A 20614-nucleotide genomic window follows, 5' to 3' on the forward strand; every position below is an offset into this window, starting at 1 on the left:
GGGAAACGCTGAACCACATTTTTCACCGTTTTCTGACGTTTTAGAGACCAGACAACTAATACCATTTCCATTCATCCAGAAAAATAATCCACAGATTAATAAAAACGATGAAAAGAATCATGAGTTGTTGCCCTAAATCTGTGGGCCCAAACATTACATCAGGGGTTTGTCAATTCTTTTTGAACTTTTTAAAAAGTTTGATTACATTTTCCAAACCGGTTCCATCACTCCATGTTGAAAGAAGAGCCAAAAAATGCACTTTTACAGATATATTCATCCACAACTAACATAACCAGAGGAATATCAAATATAAAAAAACAGGAAAAGCAATAACATTTCCAAGTTTGTGATTAATAATCTCTCTCTCTCTCTCTCTCTCTCTCTCTCTCTCTCTCTCTCTCTCTGTTCCCCCCCTGTTCCCTCTCTGTTCGGGGTAATTGGACCCTAATCACCATGAAGTTGTTAACCCCTCCCGCTGCCAGCTGATTGGTCAGACCCCAGAGGCCCTCGCGGCGCTGACCCCGCCCCCCGGCGCTTCCCCAGGTATAAAGTAACCCCAGGTCAACAGCTGAGAGACAGACAGACAGTGAGACAGGACTCTACATTCCCCCAGAAAACTAACTCTCTCAAACTCCATCGCTCCATCTCTCCATAATTTCTCCTTTTTCCTGAAAAGTTTGTGATTTTTCCTTTTCTTTTTTGGTTCTGTCCCTGCAGACATTTTCTGCCCCGTACCCCCCCCCCACACTGGGATTTTTTTTTTTAGGTTTTCTGGTACCCTGAGCCATGGAGCTGTCGGATATCTCTTTCCCCATCCCCGCCGCGGATGACTTCTACGACGATCCGTGCTTCAACACGAGCGACATGCGCTTCTTCGAGGACCTGGACCCGCGGCTGGTCCACGCCGGGCTCCTGAAGCCGGACGACTCCTCCTCCTCCCCCTGCTGCTCCCCGTCGCCCTCCCCTTCCTCCTCCCCCACCTCCTCCTCCCCGGAGGAGCACGTCCGCGCGCCCAGCGGCCACCACCAGGCGGGCCGCTGCCTGCTCTGGGCCTGCAAGGCCTGCAAGAGGAAGACCACCAACGCGGACCGGAGGAAGGCGGCCACGATGCGCGAGCGCCGCCGGCTCGGCAAGGTCAACGACGCCTTCGAGACGCTGAAGCGCTGCACGTCGGCGAACCCGAACCAGCGGCTGCCCAAGGTGGAGATCCTGCGCAACGCCATCAGCTACATCGAGTCGCTGCAGGCGCTGCTGCGGGGCGGACAGGACGAGGGCTTCTACCCGCCGCTGGAGCACTACAGCGGGGACTCGGACGCCTCCAGCCCGCGCTCCAACTGCTCCGACGGCATGGTGAGTTTTTTTACTTTTTTTTTTTATAGACTGACAGTCTGAAAGCTAAGTTGAACTCGGCATGAGGATTTTTTTTTTTTTTTGGGACAGCTCTGAGCGCTTTTTAAAACGTGTCCAGAAGTTTCTCCAGTGCGTCTTTACGCACAGGCAAGTTGCAAGTTTGACTTTGGATTTGTTTAAATAGTTTTTTTCGGGACTGGCTAGAGACCCAAAGGGGACCCGAGTGTGTCCGAGCGCTTTTTAAGACTTGTCCAGTAAACGTTTCTCCAGTGCGTCTTTACGCGCGGACCAGATGCAGGTTTTTACTTTAGATTGTCGTTTTACTCACTAAACATGTTTTTTTTTTAGTTGGGACTGTGTTAAAGACCTGAGTCCTTAAATAGAGTTTGACTTTGGATTTGTTTAGATTGTAGTTGTGCTCAGCGAGGTGAGTGTTTAAGGGACTGACAGGTGTCAGAGACAGAGAGAGAGAAGGGGAGAAGAGATGAGTGCGTCTGAGCGCTTTCTAAAACTTGTCCAGAAGTTTCTGCAGCGCGTCTTTACGCGCGGACAAGTTGCACGTTTGACTAGTTTTACCTTAGGTTTGTTTTACTTTAGATTGTAGTTTTACTCAGGATGCTGTGTGTGTGTGTGTGTGCGCGTGTGTGTGAGTGAGAGAGAGATATGAGTGTGTCTTCTCCAGTGCGTCTTTACGCGCGAACAAGTTGCAAGTTTTACTTTGGATTTGTTCAGATAGGAGTTTTTTTAGGGACCGACTAGAGACCGAGAGAAAGAAAGGGTACGTGTGTGTGTGTGTGTGTGTGTGTGTGTGTGTGTGTGTGTGTGTGTGTGTGTGTGTGTGTGTGTGTGTGTGTGTTTGTGTGAGAGAGAGAGTCCTGAAAACAGGAGAGATGACAAGTTTTTTAGTAGTTTTATTCGTTGTTATTGTGGATTTATTCTTTAAATATAAAATGTCCACGAGACATTCTACCCCATGAAACGAGACTTTCTCAGTGTTTCAGTTCCACAACTCCAGTCCAACTTCCAGACTCGAGGAGTTTGACTTCAGATTCGTTTCAGATTGTACTTTTACTCGCCGTTATCTCGGATTTATTCTTTAACAACTTCCACTCGTCATTTCAGCCCACAAAACTCGACTTTACATAATAATTTAAAAAAGAAAGAAAAAATATTGGTTTCAAATTGGTTCTTTTCTCCTTTTTGGGCGATGTAGGCCTTTATATGATGTCTGTGGTTTCTCCAGTGCGTCTTTACGCAGAGACACGTTGCAGCTTTTACTTCGGATTTGTTTCAAATCAGTTTATTTGAGAAGGAGACCGGACAAATAGTTAAAAACGAGGATAAAAGATGGGATTAAAAACGCCAGAATTAGCCAAAAACACTGTTCCTCATCTGTAGTCGGCTGGCCTCGATTTATTTACATTTTTTATAAATAAAAATAATTGTAAAAAAAAGAGACAACACAAGCAGAGCAGATAATTTCGATTAGTCATTGTTATTATCCCGGATTTTAGTTTTTTAAATTGCTTTGTAAAAACGTTCAGATTGGAACATATTCCGCGTGTCATTTCAGGCCATGAAACTCGACTTTACATATTACATATTAAGTATTATATATTAATTCAAATCCACCTCTTTTTGCTTGATTTTCGTCTATTTCCATAAGCTTATAACGGAAGAACTGCGAGGCCAAAACGCATGGACGAGGCTTCCTTTGAACCCTAAATTCTTCTAGTTGAAAATGTTGCTCGATTAACACGTGACGAGAACACTACATAGACTCCAGCAGTTCAAACACGGTTCAAAAATACTTATTTTGGTCCCCGTCTAAAAAGTTGAAAAGTGAAGTTGAAAGATTTGGATCACATGGATTCCTTTTTTTTGAGGTTTTAGGGTCAGTATCACCGCGCGGCCTTCACTTCAGTCGGCCTGGAAAGATACAAGCCGACTGTCTTTTACTTTAGTAATTTAGGAAGTTTGTCTCCAGTGAAGTGAATGGCCGCACGAGATTTTTTTTGCAGCATCTTAGTTTTTATAGAAACTAAATGTTTGTAGTTTTTTAAATTTGTTTTTAATTTTTTTTTAACTCTTTTTCGTGCTGTCTTCTATCTCAATGTTATTTTTGACGTTTTTGACGCTTTTTTTGCGGTTTTGACAATTTTTTCATCTTTTTTTGTTAATGTAATAATAATAATAATACTAATATTAATAATAATGTATACTTTACTAATCCCACAAGGAGGGAAATTACAATGTTTTCACTCAGTTTTTATAATAATAATAATAATAATAATACATATTACACACATATGCTCAGTACTTCTACATGCACTAATGGAGGGATGTCAGAGTGAGGGGGCTGCCCATGGATAGGCGCCCCCAGCAGTTGGGGGGTTCGGTGCCTTGCTGCTCTAGAGCCCCATGGCAGTGCCCAGGAGGTGAACTAGCACCTCTCCAGCTACCAGTCCACCACCATACTTTAGGTCCGTACGGGGACTTGAACCGGCGACCCTCCAGTTCCCAGCCCAACTCCCCACTGACCGAGATACTGTTGCCTTTATTTTTTTAAAACGTTTTTTATTTTATTTTATTTTATTTTATTTATTTATTACATTTTTGGCGCTTTATCAACGTGCCATATTTTCTGATATAAAAAAAACTTTGAAAACTGGTCAAATGTGGGAGAACCTGAGCGTTAATGATGTAACCGGATCAGTACTGGATGAAAGGATTTGAATGGTTTGCAGGAATTCAAACGTTTCACGACAATTTCCCCAAAACATTTCATTTAATGAACAAAAAAAAAAAAAAAAAGATTTCAACACTGGAACTAAAAGTTGTGTGTTTTTTTGGGATGAAGTTTTTTTTAATTGGTTGGTCTTTTTTTTATTTTTTTTTTTCAAAGTATAATCATGAACAACCCACAGAGGTGCACACACTGTTCTCCTTTCGCAACACACCTAATACAGCAACATGAATGGAGATACAGGGCAGAGAAATAAAGTGGATTAAAGCATAAATCTGGAATTGGGACTGATTAACCCTTGTGTGGTCTTCCCGTTGACCTAAAACTTTGTTTTTCTGAGTCAACATTTTAAATGATCATCAATTGCGAGTATTTTCATACCAAAATGCATTTACATTGGTCTCCTTTATCCCCAAAAAGATTTAATAAATTAAGCAAAGTCCAGAGAAATAAAGTATAAATCTTGTGTGTGTGTGTGTGTGTGTGTGTGTGTGTGTGTGTGTGTGTGTGTGTGTGTGTGTGTGTGTGTGTGTGTGTGTGTGTGTGTGTGTGTGTGTGTGTGTGTGTGTGTGTGTGTGTGTGTGTGTGTGTGTGTGTGTGTCTCAATGCATTTTGTAGTATTCCTGGAGGAAACGATCAGTGCTGTGGATGCATTTTAAATATGAATCTGTTTTCCTTTTCAACAGGTTTTCTAAATGATATCTAACTTTATTATTTTATTTTTTTAACCTTTTGGTATTTTTACATCTTCAGCTGATTGCTGCGACATTTAGACTCCGTTTTCTCTAAAAGTGATGACAGATCTTTCTGTAGCTGATTTCATACAACACATTCTCTCTCCCATCGCATCAAATAGGGATGCTCGGTCCGGTGCCAGGTTCGTTATTGACCCTAAAAGTCTCCTTTAGGGTCAGATCTAAAACACGCTTTATCTGAACACGCTGGGCCGGGACGATTGGCGTCCCTTCTGACGCAGTTATGTTTAGTAAAAGATGGTGGGTGGGCTTATTAAAATGTTATGTTTACGTGGGACAAGAACGGGACAGTTGGGTTTAGATAAAGAAGAACGGGAAGGTTGGGTTTAGGAAAAGAAGAACGGGACAGTTGGGTTTAGATAAAGAAGAACGGGACAGTTGGGTTTAGGTAAAGAAGAACGGGACAGTTGGGTTTAGGAAAAGAAGAACGGGACAGTTGGGTTTAGATAAAGAAGAACGGGACAGTTGGGTTTAGATAAAGAAGAACGGGACAGTTGGGTTTAGATAAAGAAGAACGGGACAGTTGGGTTTAGATAAAGAAGAACGGGACAGTTGGGTTTAGGAAAAGAAGAACGGGACAGTTGGGTTTAGGAAAAGAAGAATGGGACAGTTGGGTTTAGGAAAAGAAGAATGGGACAGTTGGGTTTAGGAAAAGAAGAACGGGACAGTTGGGTTTAGGAAAAGAAGAACGGGACAGTTGGGTTTAGATAAAGAAGAACGGGACAGTTGGGTTTAGATAAAGAAGAACGGGACAGTTGGGTTTAGGAAAAGAAGAACGGGACAGTTGGGTTTAGGAAAAGAAGAACGGGACAGTTGGGTTTAGATAAAGAAGAACGGGACAGTTGGGTTTAGGTAAAGAAGAACGGGACAGTTGGGTTTAGGAAAAGAAGAACGGGACAGTTGGGTTTAGATAAAAGAAGAACGGGACAGTTGGGTTTAGGAAAAGAAGAACGGGACAGTTGGGTTTACAGTTGGGTTTAGATAAAGAAGAACGGGACAGTTGGGTTTAGGTTGGGTTTNAAAGAAGAACAGGACAGTTGGGTTTAGGAAATGTAACACGTGGGACCCGGTCTCCTGGGTGACCCCCAACCACCCTCTTTCCTACTACTCTCTACCATGGTCTCTCTTAGTGCTACGTCATCTTCCAGCGCTGTGTAGCTGCTGCTCTGCTCGGTGCGTTCTACACACTCTGAAGTTTTTTTTTTTGTGTCGAATCTGACGCTGAGTTCAGAGTGAAAACGTGTTTCATAAGTAATGCGGACATGTTTCTGAAACTAATATCTTTATCAATGTCTCTCTTTCTGCAGACGGATTTCTCCGGCCCGACCTGCCACTCAAACAGAAGAGGAAGTTACGACAGCTCTTATTTCTCAGAAACTCCAAATGGTGAGCAACCCAAGAGGACTTTAAGATTAGGAAGCGGCCCAATAATCAACATTTCTGTAAATGTGTTAACAAGATGGCTCAGAGACAGACCGACAGACAGAGAGGACAGAGACAGACAGACAGACAGACACAGACTTTATTATTATCAGACCGAGAGCCACAGACTTTACTGTGTGTCACAGCACAAGTTACAGGTACATACACACTCACATACAGAAAATACAATAAATATACTAGTACTATTAATATTACTAATTTTTAACTGTAGTCCTAGTTATTTAGATCATGCATGTCTTTATGATTATGTATCTAAAGCATGAAATTCATAAAATGTTGGCGTCACTCTACAGAAAGCGGAGATTGTTCCGAACATTATGATATGAAACACACAGAGTCAGTTATGTGCCAATACTCTTAAAAGGTGAATTTTAAGGAGAAATGTAAAAGTAAAAAAAAAAAATGCTCTTAGACCTCAGAAGGTCAATCAATAAATCTCCCCAGTCCCAGACTATAATAGGGCCGGGCAATATATCAATATTATATCGACGTTGATATATCAGACTAGATATCGTCGTACCTTATTGATATCGTTATATCGTGATATGACACAAGTGTTGTCTTTTACTGGTTGGACAGGCTGCATGACAGTAAAGTGATGTAAGCACTGAATTCTGAACTTACCAGACCTGTTCTAGCCGTTCTGTTATTCGCCTTTACACACTTAGTCATTGTATCCACATTATTTCTGAATAATCATCTAAAATGTCATTGTGTGCATTTTTTTGTGAAAGCACCAAAAGTCAACCACAATATCGCAGCAATATATATATATATATATATATATATATATATATATATATAAAAAATGGTGGAACGAGCTCCCCATCGACATAAGGAGGCCAAAAGCCTACACATCTTCCGCCGAAGGCTAAAAACACATCACTTCCGACTACACCTCAGATAAAAAAAATAAATAAAAAAATAATTCTTGAAGCTGCACTTTCATATGTCTCTTTGTAGTTTTGCTTATTTAAAGCTAATGTTCTTGCACTTACTACTTGTTGCCTGGAGTTTGTACCGTCAGGGTTGAAAGCACTTAATTGTAAGTCGCTTTGGATAAAAGTCCGCTAAATGACATGTAATGTAATATCGACATTGATAAATTTGGTTCATAAATATTTGATCTTCTTCATATCGCTCAGCTCTAACGGTGATGGTTTTGTGCGTTTCTGCAGGCGGTCTGAAGAGTAACCGCAGCTCGGTGGTCTCCAGCCTGGACTGTCTGTCCAGCATTGTGGAGCGGATCTCCACCGACGCCAGCAGCCTGCTGCCGGCCGCCGACGGCACCGGGACCTCGCCATCCGACCCAGCTGGCGAGGCGGCAGCGGCGGCCCCGGGGCCCGTCCGGGTCCCCTCCCCGACAGCCAGCCACAACCCCAACCTCATCTACCAAGTCCTATAGACCCTCAGAGCCTAACCGTGTGGTCACACCGTCCACTCACACCACCGGGAAAAAAAAACACTTTCACTCACTTTCATTTTTAAAAAGATTTCGGGCTGAACCGAGTCCTCACAACCGGTTTACAGCAGCGGTTAAGTTTTATCATTTAAAAAAACTAAAGTAATATGGTTTTAGTTCCCCTTTTAACAGTGGTGTAGTCTAATGTATTCTAGTGGGTCTCCTGTACTAATATATATATATATATATATATATATATATATATATATATATATATATATATAAAAAAAATAAAAAAAAAAATCTGCCTTTGGGGGGCATATCATAGTGGGGGGGGTCTGAGTGTCTTCCCCAGAGAAGTTTTGAGCATCGAAGACTTACTACATTTCCTGTACTCTGATACACTTTTGTGCCCCAATTTACGGTGGAAATGCCTTTATTTTGTGTAGAAGAAAACCACAGATGACAATATATCAAAAATATAATGGAAAGTATTTTGTTGCGTCATTGGGCATCTTTAAGTGGGTATATGGAAATCCTGGAGCTTTCTTAGTGGGTATACTGCGTATACCTGCGTATCACGTAGACTACACTACTGGTTTTTAAGATGAAAAGTATGGAAGCTCAATCCTGCTGAGAAGATGACCATAATAATTCAAAAAACAATAATTGAATTTGAAAAGATGATTCGTAACTTTTTCGGGATCTTTTAGCAACGCGTTCTCTCGAACGGGTTCGTATGATATATTGCACGAAAACTTAAGCACATAAACTCGTACGATATTCTACGAAATTCTGACCGCCGGCCGGTAACGTGACAGTTAAGTTTAGCCAGGAAAAAGTGACTGTGAGTCAGGTACAGAGCACCGTGAGGGGACGGGCATTTCAGAGGCCATAGCAGTTAAGTTTAGACACCAAAAGGACTAGTTAAGATCAGAACAAAAGATTGCGTTTTGGGTTAAAACAGCGGTCCCCTTAAGTAGAAACTCTTGGAACACAAACACCCATTTCCTGGGTAAAAGATCTGGAAACGAGCCTCGTGCTTATAGCCTCGTGAGAGCGTCCTGATCTGGTGAGCTCCAGTTTTCCACTCCCAGATCAGTCTGGCATCTTGAGGCAGAGAAAATTTGGAGCAGTTAGCCAAACGACCGGGCCAATCAGCGTTGGTTTTGAGGTGGTTTAGGTGGTGATAGACAGATGGTTTATCCAGTCAGCTAACCAGTATTATCAGCCAGCGGTAGCCCTAATTCTGTTAACCGCTCGCTAATGCTTTTTTTCTCTTGGATTCTTCTTTTGGAATATGGTCCGGGAACCTGAAATGGGGCCTTTTATTCCTAAATTCTCGTTACACAAACGGCAAATCTCCTTTACAGACATGTTGCTTGCATGCTGAACTTACGAGCTATGCTTTGCCTGCAGCAGCAGGGGCGGGCTTGTGGTTGTATTTTCATACGCTTCGTGGATCTGATTGGTTGATTTTGCCCGTCTATCACTAACATAGGTGATAGACAGATGGTTCATCCAATCAAATAACCAGTATTCCGCCCCTTCCCAAAAGTTCTCCAACGGAAAGTTCCCAGATGGATATGCCGAGCAAATGCGAAGCAATCCATCTGGCGGAGTCAGGTTATCGTGCTTCCCCAACAACAAAAAAGCTTATTTCCTAAAATCTTAATTCAGTTTTAATTCAACAGCTTTAAAATCAGGAAACATAAACGTGTCGGTGACAATTGATAATCACTCTGAATAATAGTTACAAGATAAAGTCAAAACTACTAATCCTTAAGGTCATTTTGACTCTTATTTTGAAAATGTTTAGAATACATTTTTTTATTCGACATTTGATGCTCCTTTTGAAGTTTTTTGTCGCAACGTTTATGTCGCTTGTTTTCGCAGTTTTGTTGAATTATTTTTCACCATTTGACGCTGTGTTGTTTTTGACTACTTTTAACTGGAAAATAGATTTAAATTATTTATTTTTTTAAATTGGAAAGCTTTTTCAAATTAAAATAGATTTTAACATTTCAAAGTTTATCCAAATGTTTGATTTAAGTATTTTCCTGGCAGGAATCATCTTCCATACTTGAGCATATTTGACCCCGCAAATTCCTCGTCCATGCTGTGTAAAATAAGTACATTTTAGATTTAGATTAAAAAAACAAAAAAAAACACTTGAATGCTGGGAAATGTAGTTTAACTGACAAACACAAATCAGTTCAGTTCTTGCTGTTATTTTTTATTTTGTTTTAAGTTATGAAAGAATATTTGAAAGGCTCAGCGGGAGTCGTTGAGACGGATTTTTCTTCCTATCTGTCCAAAAGTCTATTTTTGATGAAGGACGGAGGCCAAAATAACCCCCCCCAAAAAAAAAAAAAATCCATTTACATTCCTCCACTTTCGTCCATCTAAAGTCGTAAAAAATAAAATTAAAATAAGCCCCAGCTGTTTTTAATTCACTCAGGTAGAAAACTCCCCAAAAACATAATGATAACCCTGTGATATTAGAAACCTATCATACAAAACAACACATTCTCACTCCCACATCCTAAAATACGGACGCTTGGTCAGGTGCCTTTGTCGTTATTGACGCTAAAATTCTCCTTTAGCGGCAACTAAAAACGCGCTTTGTCGGGACTATTGGTGTCACTTTTGACGCAGTTATGTTAAGGAAAAGGTCGTGGGTGAGAACTGGTTGAAAATAACGCAGATTCTGTAGAAAAACTGCAGGTAATACAGAAGTAATTTGGTGTTGAAGTTGTTTTGTTCTTTTTAAAGACCTTCCTTCCTGTCAAAGTCAAAACAAAAAAAACTTAATTCTTCATTTGTCGCTTTCATTCACTGCAGCGGAGGACCACTTTTCTGTTTCTGTACATATCGTGTAAATAAGAGCCGATTTGTTCCAACTGAAAGTATTAATTATGTATTTAATGTTTCCGGCCGTATGTGCTTTTTTTGTTTGTTGTGAAAATGTTATACTTTATATTTATACGTCTGAAAACTGAGTGACTGTCAAATGACTCAATAAATGAATCTGCTTTATTTATAAAAAACAAGAGATACGACTCTGCTTCTTAATTTCTTTACAGTGTCTTATTTTAGGAGGAACTTTTTTGCTATTTAGGATTTAAAATAGGGCTGTCAGCTTAACGAGTTAACGGCGTTAACGCAAACCCATTTTAACGGCGACAATTTTTTTATCGCATGATTAACGCATAGACATATAAAGAAGGATTAATGTTCTTTCGGATCTAGCTAGGAAGCAAAGAACGCCAAGACCCGCCCTACGGGGGTGGTTAGGATAGACGATTGGTCAGGGGATAGGACCTGAACAAATAGGGTTACGTTACCTTGGACGCCTGGCCAATAGTAGTGATTGAAGGGCGGGTCTTGGAGTGGCCATAGCAGACCGGAAACAAAACAGACACACGCTGCAGCCGCACACACTTGTTTGGGCTATAGCTTGTGAGCCGTGTAGCTAGCTAGTAGGCTCGTCATGGCAGTTAGCTTCGGAGCGAGTAGTGACACTACAGTCAGGGAGAGAAACAAAGTGTCTCCCCTGTTCTTTCCGACCACGGTGGGAAACCTGCAGCAGGGAAAGTTAACCCTCTCCTCGATTTTACGTTGGTTATGGAGAACGAGAACCAGGATAAGATGGTGCGTTCTATTATTCTCAACGAACCGACTCGGACCTCGGATATGACGTCATTTCCACACTTCAAGCGTTCTGGTATGTTTTGCGCGTCAGAGTCGGAGAAAAAACACGGACGCCACCCCGAAAGCTGTTGCTATGGTAGCACTGGCCGAGTAGTAACGCTAGCCACGTTCGCAAACAAGGCTTCATTCAATATTGCACTCACAACAATTCCCATACCAACAGGCAGAGAAACGGACACAGTAAGGTATTGCAGTAATACGAGTGATTAAAATCTTAATTTAAAATGACAACAATTCATACTACAAGTCACACAGAGCGCTGCCATCTTGGAATCCATATCGGAATTCTTGCTCGGTGTCCTCACGGTTGTCCGAGTTCCGAGCTCGGAAATCCGAGGAAAGGTGGCGTGTTGGTGCTTGTTGCTAGGCAACGTCCGTTTTCCTAATCGGAACTCCGACACGGATAAATAATAGTCGGGGAAACCATAGTCGCTATGACGACCAGCCACGCTCACCTCAGCAATGGAAAATGGAGGTAACACAGGGCTCCAGACTGCGACCAAATGGTCTGCAGTTTTTTTGAAGTCACGGCGATGCAGATACAGTGGTGTGAAAAAGTGTTTGCCCCCTTCCTCATTTCCTGTTCCTTTGCATGTGTGTCACACTTAAGTGTTTCGGAACATCAAACCAATTTAAACAAAAGTCAAGGACAACACAAGTAAACACAAAATGCAATTTGTAAATGAAGGTGTTTATTATTAAAGGAGAAAAAAAATCCAAACCATCATGGCCCTGTGTGAAAAAGTGATTGCCCCCCTTGTTAAAACATACTATAACTGTGGTTGTCCACACCTGAGTTCAATTTCTCTAGCCACACCCAGGCCTGATTATTGCCACACCTGTTCACAATCAAGGCATCACTTAAATAGGAGCTGCTTGACACAGTAAGGTCCACCAGAAGATCCTTAAAAGCTACACATCATGCCGAGACCCAAAGAAATTCAGGAACAATTGAGAAAGAAAGTAATTGAGATCTATCAGTCTGGAAAGGGTTATAAAGCCATTTCCAAAGCTTTGGGAATCCAGCGAACCACAGTGAGAGCCATTATCCACAAATGGCGAAGACATGGAACAGTGGTGAACCTTCCCAGGAGTGGCCGGCCGCCCAAAATTACCCCAAGAGCGCAGCGACGACTCATCAAAGAGGTCACAAAAGACCCCACAACAACGTCCAAAGAACTGCAGGCCTCACTTGCCTCAGTTAAGGTCAGCGTTCATGCCTCCACCATCAGGAAAAGACTGGGCAAAAATGGCCTGCATGGCAGAGTTCAAGGAGAAAACCACTGCTGAGCAAAAAAGAACATCAAAGCTCGTCTCAATTTCTCCAGAACACATCTTGATGATCCCCAAGACTTTTGGGACAACATTCTGTGGACCGATGAGACAAAAGTGGAACTCTTTGGAAGGTGTGTGTCCAAGTATATCTGGCGTAGAAGGAACACTGCATTTCATAAAAAGAACATTATACCAACTGTAAAATATGGTGGTGGCAGTGTGATGGTCTGGGGCTGTTTTGCTGCTTCAGGACCTGGAAGACTTGCCGTGATAAAAGGAACTATGAATTCTGCTGTCTACCAAGAGATCCTGAAGGAGAATGTCCGACCATCTGTTCGTGTACTCAAGCTGAAACGAACTTGGGTTCTGCAGCAGGACAATGATCCTAAACACACCAGCAAGTCCACCACCGAATGGCTGAAGAAAAACAAAATGAAGACTTTGGAGTGGCCTAGCCAAAGTCCTGACCTGAATCCTATTGAGATGTTGTGGTATGACCTTAAAAAGGCCGTTCATGCTCGAAAACCCTCTAATGTAACTGAATTAGGACAATTCTGCAAAGATGAGTGGGCCAAAATTCCTCCAGGACGCTGTAAAAGCCTCATTGCACGTTATCGCAAACGCTTGGTTGCAGTTGTTGCTGCTAAGGGTGGCCCAACCAGTTATTAGGTTTAGGGGGCAATCACTTTTTCACACAGGGCCATGATGGTTTGGATTTTTTTTCTCCTTTAATGATAAACACCTTCATTTACAAATTGCATTTTGTGTTTACTTGTGTTGTCCTTGACTATTGTTTAAATTGGTTTGATGTTCCGAAACACTTAAGTGTGACAAACATGCAAAGGAACAGGAAATGAGGAAGGGGGCAAACACTTTTTCACACCACTGTAAAGTGGTTTCTAGTGTGGTTACAGTTTTTCATAACATCACGCAGACAGCGTCACGGTGCTGTTGATGTTACACTTCCTTGGAGACGAGCAGCCAGGCAAAACTGTGGTTTCTATGCCCTGGGGACTGACTGACAGGCTGAGGGTGTAAGGCAAGGCGACTTTACTTCTACAGCACCTTTCAGAAACAAGGCATTTCAAAGTGCTTTACATGAAACATTAATGAAAATAAAACAGGCTAAAAAAAATTATACAAATACAATAAACAAAAATTTGTGTATATATATATATATATATATATATATATATATATATATATATATATATATATATATATATATATATATATATATATATTTTTTTTTTTTTTTTACTGTCATGACAGCGATGGGACGGTCAGTTTACCTTATATGTTGCATCTTCAAAATTGACACTGAATTTGAAAGAGCACATTGTAATTTCTGCATCTATTATCAAAGTATTTATTAGTAATACAGTGGAAATTAGTATCAATGTGAATATTTGGTTAGCATGTTGATTTACGGTGTGTGCCCCTAAATTTTCTGGTTGTGTCCCTAAAATTTTCAGTTGGGGGCCACTGTGCTCCTAGTGACAAAAGTTAGTCTGGAGTAACAGTAACAGTGTTACATTATGTGACAGATTATTAGTTCCAAGTGAGAATGTCAATGTTGTTTTCAATTAAAAAAACATTTGCACAAAGTAAGCCGATCCACTTTTCCATGTTGATAAGAGCATTAAAATGAAAAAATATAATGGGACAAAAAGAAATCAAGGGACATTTAGAATAGATAAAAATGTGTTTTTTAAACTTTTAAAAATGTGAGATTAATTGCGATTAATTGTGAGTTAACTATGACATTAATGCGATTAATCACGATTAAATATTTTAATCGTTTGACAGCACTAATTTAAAATAAATAATTTAATCAGGGTAATGGAAGAACATTGTCGTGGGAAAAGCTTCAAAGAAAGTTTTATTTTCACATTTGGCTTTGATTTAATTTGATTAATTTTTTGTCTCAAATCGTAGTCATCTCTCCTTGATCTGCTAGCTGCCTGGCCCCTGAACACACCGTGAAGAAGCCCGGTCTCAGGAGACAACACAGGGGTAGTAAACGTCAAACAAACACTAGGGGGCACAGGCTGTGCCCCTAAATACAACTAACCACGTTCCAGCCAATCACTGACAAGATGGTTGGGCGAGGGGGGTGTGGGTTAGTGACAGTCAGTTAGTCATGACAGTTACAGAAACATGGGGGAGGGGCGAGTTTGCTCTGTTTTGTTTGAAATTTACTTGGAACGTCAACAGAAGTGACATCATGCAGGAACTTGTAGTGCACCTTTAAATAGGACGTTCATTTCGAACATATTTAATAACTGATACAAAGATGTTCTTATTTACTGTGGCTATGAAAGTTCTCTCTTCATAATTGTTTGGGATTTTTTTGCTGTTTTTTTCATGATGTTTTTGTGTTGTGCTATATTTGCATTTTGTCCCTTCAACATTTGTCATTTTCACCGAGTTTTTTCTTCCTCCTGAAGACTCAGTCCTCTGAGTCCTGCAGAGTTTTGAAGCAAATAAGAGACGCAAGTGTTTAACCCTCCTGTTGACCCATTTTCAAAAAGTTTCTATATCAGAAATTTGGGTTTTCTTTCAAATTGTCCGAAGAAAAAAAAATAATGTGGATGGTTTCCTACAACTTTCTTAACAAGTTAAATAAATAATCAGTTCACTACTATCTTTGAATTTGGGTGTTTCAGTAAATTTTATAGCATTTGAAGAAAAAACAATTGATAAAAGAAAGTCAAAAAAGTGACAAGTGTCAAAAGTGACAATAAAAGTGACAAATGTAAAAAAAAAAAAAAAGCTTTAAAATTTTTTGAAAAAACCCATACAAAACGTCAAAAGGCTCAGAAAAAGTCGACAAATGTTGAAAAAGGTGACAAAAACATTGGGGGAAAGCCACATAAATAAAACCACTGCATTGTGGTGCTTTAACCCATCAAATCTGACATTACAAAATAAAAGTGATGAAATGTGTATAGCTGTTGCTGTTAGGTTGCCATCTGCTGCACACCGCCATTATGCTTGTACACATATTTTCCGAGCCTTCATGGTCTATGACTACCAGGACATTGGCAGCCTGATTTTCAAAGCAGGGGCAAAATTAGGCCTTCCGGGGCTTAGACATTAATCCTGAACCTTTATGAGCTGTGGCCACAAAATACCACCACCCCCCTCTACATCATCACATAGCCTTCACTTAGAGATTGGCATGGTTTTATGTCAGACCAATAGCTGGTTTGATTTGCACTAAGAGATGATTTTATGGAAAGTACCCCATGCCAATCTCTAGGTATGGTGAAGGGTATGTGATGATTTGGGGGGTATTTAATTCCAAAGGCCAAGGGAACTTTATGAGGATGCATAGTATCCTGGATCCATGAAATAACTGGCCTTCAAAAATAAACATCTGTCTGCCTCTATGGGAATTTAACATAGGGGTGTACTGACTTATGCCCCTTGTATTTTAAAGAACACTTATTTACGATACATTATTCATTCACAAAGAATTCCTCATTTTAGTCAACTTTAGTATGTGTGTGTAAACTTATGCAAGCCACTGTATGTTTGTCTGTTCTTTCCTTTGAATTTTTTATCTTTATTTTTGAATAGTTCTTGTATTCTATCCTATTTATTACTTTGTGTATCTCCTGTATGTGTGCTGTGCATTGTTGTCATGCAACTAATTACATTTACTCCAGTACTGTACTTTACTTGAACTTACTACTCCGTAACATTTCAGAGAGCAATATTGTACTTTTTACTCCACTACATTAATCTGTTACAGATTTAGTTACTAGTTACTTTACACATTAAGACTGTTGCACACAAAACACATGTAGTTTATAAAATCTAATGTTTTATTATAAAGGAAACTAGCCAACAATATAACGGTTACAAGTCCAGCTGAAATTATTAGACCATTAAACACACAACTGGTTGGATCCTTTACACTTTTGAAAATGGGAGGATTTTACTTTTCATACTTTAACTCTGTTTTCCTGATGATACTTGCAGATTTTTTACTGAATTAAAGGATCTGAAGACTTCTTCCACCAGTGTGTGCTGTGTGTTTTATATTTTGCTGCTGTAGCACTGACATTCCCAATTTGGGATCAATAAAAACTAGCCAATCCAATATGTTGACTCAAAGATATGCAGCGCCCTCGTGTGGTCAAACTGAAGAACTGCAGCTTTTTTCCTAAAATCATTCCTCCATGTTGGATTGCTCCATACGAGCGGTTAAACATTAATCAAATATAGGCTAAATGCACTGAATAACCAAACAAACACAGTAAAGAATATAATCAAGTAGCCTACATTTACTGAAGCACTTTACTTTAGTAGGCTTCAATTTTGAGATACTTTAGAGCAGTGGTCACCAACCTTTTTAGGCCCAAGATCATTGACCTCTGCCCTGTTGAAATCTACATATCAAATTATTAAGAGAAAAAGAATGCCAAAAAAACCTTTTAACTTGAGGCCTTTTATTTATGCAAAATATATTTTTGCTCCAACTTTCAATTTGATAAAAATAAATGATAATAAAATAAAACCTGTAACTGTAATATAAAACAAGCCATATTGTGGCTATCTTGCTCCAAGAATTGTGTCATCATACCATCCATTTTGAGTTAAATTTTTTTTTAAGTTATACAAATACAAAGAATAAATGGTCTATTTTCTATTCTGATTATTATGGTTATTATATAACTATAATGTGTGCCAACAAAATTACCAAAAATACAGTTAACTAAGTATGTTCTTCTAAATGCCAGTGTAAATATGCATCTATATATTGTATTAATGTTGTGCAGTTCTTAAAAACGTTTTTTACCTTTACCAATTCACTAAAGGCTGACACATCAGGAACTTTACAGTCTTCCAAACCTTGAAGATATTGTACAATATAACTGGCATATTAAACAAGCCATACTGTAGCTATCTTGCTCTAAGAATTGTGTTAATTACTCTAAAGTTTAGAGTAATCCTACTTTATATTTCTGCTCCACTACATCTCAGAGGGAAATGTTTTGTTTTTGACGTTACATGCATGTTTTATATTTTTATTTTACAATCAAAATTTAAAGTTTTTTCTAAACTCAGTTTTACGCCTAAGGTTTTGACTAATACATGGAACAATTCCCATCCCATAAGGATTTTATGCCATGCTAACGCCGTAGCCAACCCTGCTCCAGTAAATACAGTAAGACGGGCCTTAGATAAGACTTGCCACCCTTAACGACGGGAGATACTAACCGGGGATTTCCACTGGATGCGTAACAGCTGCGGACCGGCTCGGCTGCGTGTCTGCTGCGTGCTCCGCCGTCCGCCAATACCAACCGGGTCCGGATTTGTTGCAGAACGGCTGCGGCCGTGACTGACAGCTGTAGTCACGAGGACCCACAAATTCTCGCGAATTCAAGTAGAACCACAAAACCAACAACAGTTTGTTTCCATTCAGAGGAGTAGAGGGGAAACGACTCTGTGCTGTGTTTTCAAGGTGTAGTGCAGGTAGAGTTTAGATTCTCTGCCCGAGCCCGTTATTTTCCGCCACTATCCTTGGGCGGGCCGAGCCGGGCCGGGCCGGGCCGGGCCGGACCCTTGATCAAGCATTTGTGTTTTTTTTAATCATTACTTTAGCCTAATTGGGTGGGGAGAAAGCTATGCCATAATCAGAACTATTATCTATTTAGGCCAAAGTAACAAATGTGTCCAAAAAGTTACACAAGTTGGACTACAGTTACAAAATGCAACATGTGTCATGCGCGGAGTCTCCTCCTCTCGCACGCATCACACCGGGGCTGCGGGCTGTATTGTGGAGCTTAAGTGCAACATGGAGCTTGAGGATGTGAAGAAAAAAAGAAAAACGGGAGAATTACCTTTGAGCAAGTTAGGAGGAAAGTTGGAGGTATGGAACCATTTTAAACAAGTCGTGGGCAGTGACAACATATGTGTCGGCTTTGTTGAGTGCATTAAGTGCTGTTTGCCTATGACAGCAAATAAAACGGAGAAGTGGATGATGAAGAGACACATGAAGCAGGCTCGCCAAGGCAGAAAAGATGATAGTCAGCCTTCAACCTCCTCTTTTGTTACTTCTCCCAGCGTAGGCTCCCCCTGAGGGCGAGGCAAGCGGGCCAGCCCTCACAGAGAAATACGTTGAGTTTTTTACGTTTCTTCATTCAGATCCATTTGCGATCCGTTCTGAATAAACAAACAGCGTAGTTTACATGCTTCGCTCCTGTTGCATTATTCACTAAGATCATTTTAAACAGATTTCTGCAGTTCAAACAACTCTGAATTGTAGTTGAGAACGTCAGTTATGACGGCCCACGGATTAAAAAAGTGTCGGGTTGAAATCGGGCTCGGGCTAATTATTCCAGTTAATGTGTCGGGCCGGGCCGGGCTCGGACACAACGTGCACGGGCTCGGTCGGGCTTGATTTTTTTTGGGCCCGATCTAAGCTCTAAGTGCAGGGAAATATGATCGGCCGTGAGCACGGTGTATTTTATTTTGAAAATTAACCGCATATTTATTTTGTTTCTGTGCTCGACTTCCTGTCCCGCACTATCTGCCGTGTGCTGAATTGCTGCGGAGCTCTTCGTCGTCCGTCAAAAATAGAAGCTCTGCATATCTGCTGCGGACTGACGGAACTGGGACGGAGTAAAGACGCAGACGGTCCGCAGTCAGTGGAAATACACAGATTGACTTTAATGGAAACCTAATGACTCCGTCGACGTTCCGCATTCAACATGCGTTGACGCAGTGTAGAGTGTAACTTACTTCTTGCAGGGTGTGCGTTAGCGCCATCCTGTGGTGTTCAGAGGATGAGGTATTGAAGGAAAACACAGTGTCGGAAATAAAAGATTCACATTTTCAGTGTGATTCTTTGTTTTTAAAACCTTCTCTGTAAAATGTTTAACTCTTTCTTAATCAGTTCCCAACTTAAATCTTCACAGTTACCAGTTACTCAGCGTTCAGAAGTTTCTGTCTGAACTCTGCTCGGCCTTATAGACTTTGCACCTGCACAGGTGTTCACAATCACAATCATGCAAGCACGCACGTACGCACGCACAGGTGTTCACAATCAACAATCAGACACACACACACACGCACACACATTTTCACAATCAACAATTAGAAACTCACGTGCAGGCACACACACACACGTTTTCACAATCAACAATCAGACACACACACACTCTCTCTCTCTCACTCACACACACACACACACACACACACACACACACACACACACACACACACACACACACACACACACACACACACACACACACACACACACCCTCCCTCCCTCCCTCCCTGTGTTTCACACAGTTCGTGTAATAATCTTAATCTTTAAGGTTTAATTATTTTCTGTATTTATTTACATGTAAAACTAAAAACCGACTTTACTTGATACACACACACACACACACACACACACACACACACACACACACACACACACACCACCCCGATGGATCTTCTAAAAATATTTCTGTACAAAACGTTTTATTGGAGTTACTTATTTCCAAATATATATTTTTCCAAAACACTTGCTGCTTTTCTTTGGGACCCGAACGCAGTATTTGTACATTCTAAACCTTAAAAGAAAGAAAAGTTCACCTCTCCTTTTTTATGCTAATTCAGAATCATTACTGTTTCACTAATGTAAGAAATAAACCAATCAGTGGAGGGCATTTGAATTAAATAAAGACGGTTGTTGTAATCATGAATCGTCGATATGCTGACGACTACACCCTTAACCCTCCTGTTGTCCTCGGGTCAAATTTGACCTGTTTTCAAAGTTTCTTCATCAGAAATCTGGGTTTCCATCAACTAAATTGCCCAAAAATAACACTGATGGTTCCATACAACGCTCTTCGCAAGTACAATTAAGGATCAGTTCACTCCTTTTATTACATTTTGAGTGTTTAATTCAATTTTTATAGC

General features: G+C 40.5%; 1 protein-coding gene across 1 annotated transcript; it reads left to right on the top strand.

The window, feature by feature from the left end:
* The first annotated feature begins 742 nt into the window (after positions 1–742).
* Positions 743–7919, top strand: myod1 (myogenic differentiation 1). The gene is made up of 3 exons (XM_028584397.1): positions 743–1350; positions 6159–6237; positions 7473–7919. The coding sequence occupies exons 1-3, from the start codon at positions 787–789 to the stop codon at positions 7697–7699; spliced, it is 870 nt and encodes a 289-aa protein (XP_028440198.1). The 5' UTR covers positions 743–786; the 3' UTR covers positions 7700–7919.
* Positions 7920–20614: the final 12695 nt, after the last annotated feature.

The sequence above is a fragment of the Perca flavescens genome, chromosome 8 (genome assembly GCF_004354835.1).
Source record: "Perca flavescens isolate YP-PL-M2 chromosome 8, PFLA_1.0, whole genome shotgun sequence".
Taxonomy (NCBI): Eukaryota; Metazoa; Chordata; class Actinopteri; order Perciformes; family Percidae; genus Perca; species Perca flavescens.